At 39.3% G+C, this 10,762-nt stretch overlaps 1 protein-coding gene across 1 annotated transcript in view; it reads right to left on the bottom strand.

The window, feature by feature from the left end:
- dnah2 (dynein, axonemal, heavy chain 2) overlaps positions 1-10,762 on the bottom strand; it is a 56,776-nt gene that overhangs the window by 23,108 nt on the left and 22,906 nt on the right. Inside the window, 16 exon segments of the mRNA XM_035675725.1 lie at positions 99-248; positions 447-577; positions 797-882; positions 1,201-1,389; positions 2,351-2,455; positions 2,696-2,920; positions 4,672-4,867; positions 5,396-5,487; positions 5,717-5,869; positions 6,099-6,257; positions 6,391-6,528; positions 7,501-7,637; positions 7,961-8,078; positions 8,647-8,865; positions 9,366-9,491; positions 9,989-10,141. Coding sequence (XP_035531618.1) covers positions 99-248; positions 447-577; positions 797-882; positions 1,201-1,389; positions 2,351-2,455; positions 2,696-2,920; positions 4,672-4,867; positions 5,396-5,487; positions 5,717-5,869; positions 6,099-6,257; positions 6,391-6,528; positions 7,501-7,637; positions 7,961-8,078; positions 8,647-8,865; positions 9,366-9,491; positions 9,989-10,141 — 2,377 coding nt within the window.

Below are 10,762 nucleotides of genomic sequence, written 5' to 3'. Positions count from 1 at the left end.
GTAATGTACTGGATTGACTGGACAGAGCGAGAATGTGTGGAATTGATGCTGTGCCATTAGAGTGTGTGCAGTTGTGTGTGTTGTGTTCTCAGACGCACTGTGTTCAATGGCGTCTCGGAAGAGCACCAGACTCATGGGCACTACGCCGGGTGTCAGGTTGTAGTCCTCCAGCTGGGTTTCCATGAACTTCTTGAGACCCTTCATGTCCTGTAAGTCCTCATACACACGAGGCTCACTCAAGAAATCACCTGACACACACACACAAAATGATATTTATAATAAATAAACAAATGTAAACACATTCATATCTTCTGGTGTTGTCATAAGTCAGTTTCATAATGCTTAACACAGTCCATTACCAGTGCATTATCTTATCTGTAAGATGTTATTGGCGTGACACTGACATTGCTGTGTGCATGAATGTGTGTGTAAAGGAATAAATGTACCAAATATTGGCGGTTGTTTGTTTGGGCAGATGCTGTGGAACGTGAGGTCAAAGAGTGAACCCAGTTTCTCCCCCAGCAAAGCAACAAAGGCCTCCATGTCACTGTGATCTACGAGCCGGTCCGAGAAAACCCTGAAACAAAACATAGACAAGAAATAGTATGCAACACGTACACAACAAAAGCACCTGTATGTTTTGGCTGATGTGAAACAAAGTAGAAGCTATTCACAATTGGAATATCCCAGGCTTATGACACTGTCGCAATAAAGTTCTAGCTTTAGCTGGGGTTGGTAAATATACTATATGACTGTGAGAAGGTCAAAGATTTGGTGAAAAAATGGTTTTCGTTACCTGAAGCACTCATGGATCCACAGTCTTGTGATGTTGTTTTTGGTATCATGGAAGTCTGAGTGAGCTCTTAGCAGGCCCTGAAACACCTGGGCAGGGTGGAACAGGAGAAAAAAAGACATGAATGTGTTGTCTAACATATTAATTAGCAGATGGCTAAAGTATTTTAAATTTTCATAGAACCTCACAACCTTTGTCACATATATCACATAACTAAACAGGTTAAGTTAAATAAGGCTGCAGTTAATTTCAAGAAAATATGCTACCATAGCTAATCATACTGGTTATGTGAGGCTTATTGTGGAGTGCTTTGCTGGAACAGGCTCCAGAAAACATATTAAGGTACTGTATATATGTGTGTGTGCTGTGGGTATTGATATAACCCCTCTTTATGTATTATTGTGTACCTTGGAGATATCCCTGAGGTTGAAGAGGTAGTGTATCTTGGCTGGAGTTGGAAGAAAACGAGCTGAAACAGCATAATACAGTTCTAAGGTGGCCTGAGTCAGAACCTCTCCAATGGGCTTCACGTCCTCCTTAAAGCTCTGTAGCTTCTGGTTGATCATCGTACTGTAGATCCGTCTGATCTGGGACTCCTGAATGCAGAGAAGAACAGTCTGGTATATCTTGTAAATGGTACAGCCATGTCAATAAGATATACAGATTTCAAAGTGTGTCTGTGCAAGTCAAGAGAAAGAAAAATGTAATAGGATTTTTTGAGGGGTGTAACAATTCTTTTTTCTTGTTGTCCACTTCACACAGTCAACAGTCAAGGCAATTCATGTGGCAGGTGTTTACTTCCTGAATGCAATATGGCTCCAGCCATTTTCAAAAACTGTTTTTTTTTTTGTCAATACAAAAATCAAAGTGAAGAGAGGAGTCAAGAGAGGGACTACAAATAAGCGCTGAAAAAAGATGGGCCTGAAAAGGTTGACAAGAGAACAACAACAGAGATAACTGAAAGGACTGAAAAGAGACAAGATGGAGAGGGAGTGAACAAAGAGTGGAGAGAGCAAGGGAAGTACAAAAATACTAAATAAAACAAAAGGAACAAAGGGCTAGGAGGCAGATTAAATAAATTAGCAGGAATTCTTTCAGACAATCATAATCTCCTGGGTGTTCGATATAAGAGAGAGAGAGAGAGAGAGAGAGAGAGAGAGGGAGTGCAATTTTGCAGTGGTTATTATTATCATTGTGGCTATAATCATAATTAGGGTAATCTCTGTATGGTGAGAAGAAAAAATAGTTAATAAGAAAATAAAATGTCTGAAAGGAACAGAAATAGCTGGATGATAGACGAAGGAGAAAAAAAAAGATAAAGAAAAAGAACAAGTCTCTTTTAGATAAACTCTAAACTATACATTTTATAAATCCTGGTTATTTTAATTTCACTGCTTATTTATTTGTTCACATTTTCTTTTTTAATATTTAATATATATCAATGACTGTTCAATCAATCAATTACTATCATTTTGTCACATTTAGCCCTCTGATAAAAGGAAAAAAGTCAGACAGGGCAGGCAGGAGAGGAGAGGAAAAATAGTCAACAGGACTTACATTAGGGAAGGTCATATTAATGAGGCTGAATCGACTCTGTAAGCGGCCAGAAATGTGAGTCCTCCCTCCACCAGGGGGCCCCATGGACGCCAACAAGAACATGTCCTAACAAAGCAAACATACACACAAACACACATTACAGAAAATGTCCTCTAAGTAACACAGATGTATTGAATTAAATATATTTCACATGTACAGCTCTTGTTCCACATGCTGAAAAATAATCGTGATTTGGAGGTAATTATGGAGGAGGCACTAAGAAGGCAGAGAAATTATAATGTCCTAATCTCATACACACCTAAAAATAGACCTCACTCCTGCCTTTATCAGAATGCACTTTCTCACCTTGACAAACTTTAGGGTCTGTTTCTGGCGGTCATACCAGAAGCCATAGTCGATCCAGAGGCGCAGCAATTCCAGAGGTGGCTGGGAGCCAAAAAGATCATTGGCTGGCATGTTGAGGTCGTCCAGGAAGCACAGCAGCTGCTTCCCCCCTGCTGGCACAAACACACCTTTGGTTCTCTTCTCGATGCGGCTCTCCACGATGGCCTGGATGTTATTAGAGGTGGTCTAGACAGCGATGGAGACACGGAGAAAGAGACAAAGGTACAGAAAAGATGAAATGGTGTGTTTCATCTTTTCTGTGTGTACCTTAGAAATACTTATTTATAATGAAACAACATAAACAATGTGACAATAAAATTCAGCAATGAACAGTACTGAAGAAATACATCAAAAATTGAATTGTAAAAAATGTGTGCCCACACCAATGATACTAATTAAGGTATTATTCAATTCAGGTCAAACAGAGTCAGGCTGCTGCTATTGTTGGCTCACTGGAAAGGCTCTGCTACACTAAATGGAACAGAACCTTAATTATTATCATTGCTAACACCTGTGTTTCATTCAAAATGGCTGCTATGAAAAAGGTCTATTATGTATTTGTGTAGGTAATTAGAGAGTACTGTGGCTTGTTAGTTTGAAATAGCAACATCATCTGCATATCTGTATAAAATTCTTTATGTGACTGAGACAATGTAGGGAGGAAAATCTTTACATTTGCCCAGTATTATCAAAATCATAAAACCTGTTGCTGGTGATGAGTTTATTGTGGGTTGAACTATGGAATTTGCATGGTACATTCATAATAAGACAAACTCTGATTTGATAACTACTGTTTTACATATATTACTACTGTGACAATTTGGAAATCTTTCTATGGAGAAGAAAATCTAATTTGCTGGTGATCATTTTATTACAAGTTTTTAGACACGGACACTAAAAATAATTAAATCATTGTAGCAAAAAATCTGTCCACGGAAAGCAGTTAATTCCATATGTGAAAAACAGCATTGAGTGACATCCAAATATGAGTATCTTAAATTACTGCATGCTGAGATGTGAATGAGGAACTTAAGTGAAGAAAAAGAAAAACGAGAAAGATGAGAAACAGTTGACCACTCAGAGGCTAGAGCTGAACATTGTAGATGTGCAGATGAACTAAAGGGAGTAGAGTGTGTGAACGAAAATGGAAAAGACAGAGAGAAGAAAGATTAATAAAGAGCACTTATCCCAAAATATACATGAATCAATATGTGGTGAGAAATGAGATAGAGGCAGAAGAGAGAGGAGCAAGAAATGGTGCGGAGAGAGATGACAGGTTAGAGGCAGGTTGTGGGGGTGATGGTGGTGGTAAAGGTGGGGTGATGAGTGCCTCCATCATCCCTGGCTCTAATAGCTATCCAGCTCTGACGTCCGCCTTGGAGCACTTTGACTCTAATTGTAGTGAAGCCGAGATGGAGGTTATTCAAAGCCGTGGTGGATTGGACACACACACAGAAATATGCACAAGCACATGCACACAACACCTGTACTCAATCATCTCACGCTACAAGTGAGGGCAGCTCATCCAAAGTTATATTTAGTGGACAGATGAGATGTGTGAGCTATGCATATGGGGGTGAATGTTATGCATGTGTGGCATCGAAAGTTGATACTTTATGACATGCATGTGAGTTGCAGCCTATTGAACATACATGACATTAAATATATAAATCCATAGCGTGGTAGTTATATCCTGTCTTTCTCTTTAATGAAACCAAGCCAAGGGCTCTGGACTATTCACATTAATGTCTTAAGCTTTATGGAAGGGGGCAGACAATAAAGAGACAAACTGAATTAAACGACTTACCAAAATTATCTTTCTTTGCAATATTTAAATTAAAAAATTAACATTTTTAAATGCATCCTGGTTCTTACAAGGAAGAACAAGAACACAGATCTGGCATACACGCCCACACAGACCATTCAAATGCACCAACCTGTGAAGACATGTTGATAGTGAGGCCAGTCCACTTCTTATCTAATCCCTGCAGGATGCTCTGGGCCACTGAGGTTTTACCGGTGCCCACTGGCCCGGTGAGCAACACTGGGTACTGACCCAACACCAGAGCCTTAACCAGGAAGTTGTAGCGAACTGTGTCCACTGTAGGAACCATAATCTTATAGAATGGAGCGCTGCAGGAGAGAACAGAGGGAGAAATATACTTGTATTGCACATGTTAGGTAGTTTACTCACTTCCTGTTAACAGCAGGTGGCACTATGACTATGACTGAATATTGGCATGTAGTTGTGACACATCTACATGGTCATAATGGTCTTTAGATTGCACTGACCAAATTTGAAGTTGATCTGATCAATTTTCTAAAGTTAAAGTACAATGCAATCAAACCAACAAAAAGGACCACTAAATTCAAAATGGCCAGCTTCCTTTTGGGTTTACTGTATGGCTCCAAAGGGCTTCATCGGTAAAACGTGTCGCGGGAGCTGTTTCATGGGTTTTCGAGCATGATGCGCCGTCAAAAATGTGATTCTTAATAATAATAATTCCTTGAATGTCAATAGGGTCCTCACAGCGGTCGTTGCTTTCGCCCTAAAAATTAAGTAACTAAATTGGCAGAGAGTGAAAAGGATACAACATCCACACAGTTACGCATATATGCATGCAACAGCTGATGTCAGGTACATAGGAACAGCTGACTTACTTGTCATTGTAGCGCCAGCCCTTTGGCAGCTTATCTTCAAAAGAAGCCCAGGTTTTGTTCTTGGTGTCCACATAGTATTCATAAACAGTGTCCTGAAAGAGTTTTCATAAAAAGTTCAGGGAATGTTGCCTGCTACGACAAATTAATAAATAAAAAAAATTCAACTTTTTATTTTTTTGCAAAACATAGTTCAGCCACAGCAGTACCTACAGTACACTAAACACAGCTCAAGCAAACAACCTAGTGAAGAGAGAGAAAGTGCTGTTTGACTGACTTTGTGTGTCATAACTGTCTAAACAAATATTATGCTGTACAAAGGACCTTGATAGGGAAGGTGCCCTCCATCTCCCGTAGGAAGTTGTCTATCTTCTTGCGTCCATCCTCATCAACAGAGGCACAGATGGACCAAATAAGGCTGAAGATGAACCAGAGCTCCACCATCCTACCCAAGTTTTCTTTGTCCGAAGTATTCACCTGAAGAAAGGGAGCGAAAGAAAAATTACACTGGATTTCACACAGGGTAGTCTTAAGAGATGATGTCAGCTTTTGTTCTGGGATATACTTGCAAAGGAAATGGGGTGGAGTTGGATAGAGGACTAGAATGTCAGTCACAGGTTTTAAGTCTTTTACATCAAATGCCATTAAGGATCAACATTTAATGTGTGCTGATAAATGTGCAGTGAAGGTTACAGATTGTACTTACCCCATTGCTGGATGTGGCCAGGGAATCATAGAGGCGGCAGAGAGAGGTTACTCCATTAAGCTCAGTGATGGGAATCAGCTCCTTACAGTTGCTCTTCTTAAAGTTCAGTGTGCTCTCCATATATTTCTCAAACAAACGCTTTAAATGATCCACTTCAGCCTACGGAGAATGGAGAGATTAAGAGATGGAGATGAAAGAGAAAGGGTCCCAGAAAATAAGGGAATAAAATGGGCGTCATTCATGAAGGTATTATTTTCCTCTAATAAATGTGTTCTTAAAAACGTGAGTGCACCTTGGGTCGCTTGTCCAGCCAGGACTGAACAAAAGGCTTCCATCCCAGATCAGAGTAATCGTTGTAGACCATCCCGCAGCGAGACACTGTGGCTGGAGAGGCCATTGCCAGGTTCTCCACTTCAAACAGCAGAGACACCTATGACAAAAGAATTGACATAGTCTTGTCTTTTTATTGTGATCATTTCACTGTACAAGGTTGACTACAATACAGTAATATACAGTCATTCATTCGATTTTGTTTTATTAGTTTATCTACTGTGTCTGGGACCATAAACAACATTTATGGATTACTGCTATTGTAAATTTCATTGTTACTATATTCTTTTCTCAAGAGACAGAATGCTGTCATCAATTTCAAAGAAGCAAAGTTATTTAATTAACTTTAAACAATGTCTTTTTCATGCACATGCTTTCTCATTGTTATTATGGCTAGAGAAGACAAAGACATTTCAGCTCATTAGTTCATTTTTATTTAAAGCTCCTTCCCTCTTTTAATCACGTAAAGCACACAAACATGGTGATTTGTTGGCTGTCACCAGACTGTCAGCTAAATGGATCAAGCCACTTCGATGCTCTGGCTCCCTTTCAGTTTTAGGCTACTAATCTGCCCCCTGTTAATCAAAGCCTGTTCTTGTGCTCTTTCTTTGGCGGATTTATTAAACAGAAACAGAAACAGCTGCGTTTGTTTCCTTCTAGTTGCTGCGCAAAACAAAACAGAAATTTTTGTCATTGCATATTTACTGCTTTCCATTTGGAAACTAGTTAGATTTGGCAATGCCTAGTGCCAGGTTGTTTGAAAACATATGAATTATATCTACTGTATGTGTGCTCACCATAGATCCACTGTAATACTTAACACAATGTGCACATATTTCTGCATTAAAAATTATTCTTAATGAAAGACAAAGATTATTGATTGTTGATTTAATTTGAGCTACTTCAGTTTCAGGGTCCTGGTATTGTTCAAGCTGGCTCACATTGTGTCACCGCTTACTTGCATAGAATGGAGCCATCGTTAAAGTTATTAGCAACTCCTGTACTTTACCTACTATGAAAAGCCAAAATGTCCACTGTGACTTCTGAGTCTAGTTTCCAGTTCTGTTCTCACCTGTTCAGGCATGGAGATTCTCTCTCCATTGATGAGCGTGAGCACCTTGTTGTCATCCATAACAGAGTTCATGCTTTCTATCCACAGTGTGTCCACAGGCCCGTCAAACACAATCCACTTCTCATCTGGCTTCTCATCTAAAGAATGGAGAGTAAAGTGACAAATAAATAAAATGGGTTTAAATATAAATTATAGTAGGATTAACTTGTCTATGCAATGTTTATCAGTTTACATTTTCATTAAAAAATTCTAAGGAAATATTCAGTTTTAACCTTTAGAATGGTGTTTGGTTTGAAAATCAGTTACAGATTGACCACAAAAAGAGCAGAATCTATACAAAAAGAGTTTGAGTGGTTTGTGTTAACTGTGTGCCAGTAAAGCAAATAATAATACGTAACAATTTGGAACTTGTTTGTGTTAGGGTAGTATTAAAAGCAATGTGTGTTCCTAGTGTCAGCACCTGCACAGGCTAATCTCATAAGGGAGGACAGCACTCCGTCAGTCCACTCGTTGGTGGAGAGGTCATTTTCGCCATACAGCTCTCCCAGACTCATTGCCTTAGGGTTCAGAGGGTAGTCCTGTTGTGCCACAGGGACCAAGAGTGAAAGAAAAGATGATAACAGATTACAAAAGGTGCAGTATAATGGCAGAGCATAATTACTGAAGACTGTTTGTCAAGGATAAGTGTATGTCTTTATGATGTGTATTAACACATGCTGCAGGGGTAAGTAATGAGTAAGTCTGTGATTTGTCTGTTTTACTGGAAGAGTTAGAACTACTGTCCCTTTTTAATACTGAGTAGTGCTGAATGAAACCAGTCACTTAATCTAAGTTTGACACAAAGCCATTGCTCATAATGTGTCTTTAATCTTTCATAATCTTTCATGATCCTCTATTATAAGGTTAGAGCACTTCATGATCTAAAAAGACCCATTTGTTGACAGTTGCAAATTTATAATAATAATAAATTAATAATAATAAATATAATAATAAATAAATACAATTATTTTCCAAGTCAGACGTTATTTGTCAGTTTGTGAGAATTCGACTGTGTGGAATACACCCCTCAAAGTGAGACCCCACAAGGTTCCTTTTGATTCAAGAGGCAATATTAGCCACAGTGTATTGTTTTCCACCCACACCCACCTGGACCAGCTGGAAGTCAGGCACTCCCTTGTGGTGCAGGGTAGTGAGGGCATTTTGCAGGGTCCTCCAGGTGACACTCTTAGCGGTGCCCGTCTTGCCCACCAGCATGGAGGAGTGTCGAGAGTTTTTGGTCTCATAAAGTTGGATGACTTTGGTCACGGTAAAAGGAGTCACCTGCAAACCGCTCTGACGAAGCTCCCCCTCTATAGCCTCCCTCAACTGCAACACAGTGATTTTGTAAATATACAGAAACTCATGATATATTGACCATGATGTACCAGAGTCAAGATGAATTCAGTTTGTCCATTTTGGTATATATCACTTATCAACCCACTACACCAACAAGAGACAGGCATATAGAAAAACAAAAAGACAATGGTAAGTTAGACAGCAGATGCAGTGTCAGTGGTGGTGTCTAAATGTTGTCAAACTCTGCTGAGCTCAGCATTACAATTTAAGTATTGATAAGAGCTGTTTATGTATGTATTGGTGCTACAATAAATATTAAGAGGAGCTGACAGCTCTTAAGACAACATCTGGTGAAAGCTGACTGCCACTGAATTATACTTCCTTCTGCATCTACTTGCACAGATAAGAAATAAATGATTTGCTATTTGGGAAACAAAGAAGAAAGAACATAGTCATACAGTCAGAGCAAACGTAACAAAACACTAGTTATGTTATAATGCTAAGAATGCTGATCTCAACTGCTGACTAACCTTGCCGTAGTCTATAATGGGTGTTTCCACAGCAGGGAACAAGTCCTGGGTAATCCCATTGAACAGTGGCACGTCACTAGAGGACAGCTTAGCAATGTTCATGTCCTTCATAGCCATTAGAAGGATCTGGGAACAGAGATACACAGGCAGACTCACTCACTTCCTATTCAAGAGTTTAGTTCATGTAAAATGGGAGGACAGTAGCTAGTCCAGTTAGAGTTATAGCTTATCGGTCTCCTGTGATTTGAAATTGACAAAACATGGATGACATCACAACTTGGGTTCACATTTCAGATCACGCAGTAGTAGCAAATGCCTGCTTTTCCCCTGCAGGTTGCACTCATATTAGTATAAAATTCTCTCTTATATATCTACAATATAATTTTTGCACGGAATCAGGACGACAGATTTAGTCCCCTATCATCCCAGGAATGAGCAAAACCTCTTAAAATGTTTATATGAACACAAATCCTTTAAAACGACTGAGTATTAAGTGTGCATAGTTTGGTTTGTTTCACTTGCATAAACAGTTCTAATGAGCCCTTAGCAAGTTCTCAAACACATTTTGAGTTTGTGATAGATGAGACAAAGAGAAAGAGAGCAAGTGAGAGAGAAAGACCTACTTCTTCATCGGGAACTTTGGGGCAAAAGCGACGCTTCTTTCCGGCATAGCGAAGCAAGGAGGTGAGGGCACGCAGGCCAAAATCGTAGTGGTCCTGTTTAGACAGCTGCTGCACTGCCAGGGCGTACAGGGTGAACACTTTCTTAGCCAGGAGCTGAGGACAAAGATGGAGACATAGAGCAACAAAGACAAGACAGAAACAGAAAAGGAAGAAACAGAGGAGGACAGAGGGAGAAGGGTGAATGTCATCTTAAATAGGATTAAAATCTGCAGTATATAAGCCAGGGTGATTTTGTAAAGCTTGTCACTGAACATAAATCCATCCCTTCCCTCAGTGGAGATCAAACACACGTCTGAAATCACAGCATATCATCATATCTGTTCAACCATACAGCCAGCTTGTACTGCAACAGAAGATAATAATGTAAACTGAGCATGTGAAGTGTGTGTTACATTCGTCTGTTTGTGCAGTCTTGCTGCAGGAAGACCAGGTTAACACAGTGCATGGACGTCCACTCAAGTTGTCCCAGCCTGCTGTAGAAGAATATTCACACAGCTAACGGCCATTTTAATACTTACACTCACTTTGTTTTAACCCTTTCTTGTTTTAATAAACAGTATATTATATTCGTTTAGCAGTTTATTCAATTAAAATGTAATCTATCATTCATTAACATAATCAAGTTATAAACCATTACAAAATTTGAACCTACATATTATAGTTCAGAAAGTACGATTTTGTCAAAAAACAAAAACAAAAAAACAAAAACAAAGA

This window comes from Morone saxatilis, unplaced genomic scaffold (genome assembly GCF_004916995.1).
Source record: "Morone saxatilis isolate NCDOM2014 unplaced genomic scaffold, NCSU_SB_2.0 Contig4, whole genome shotgun sequence".
Classification (NCBI taxonomy): Eukaryota; Metazoa; Chordata; class Actinopteri; family Moronidae; genus Morone; species Morone saxatilis.
This window is presented reverse-complemented; position numbering and strand designations above follow the sequence as displayed.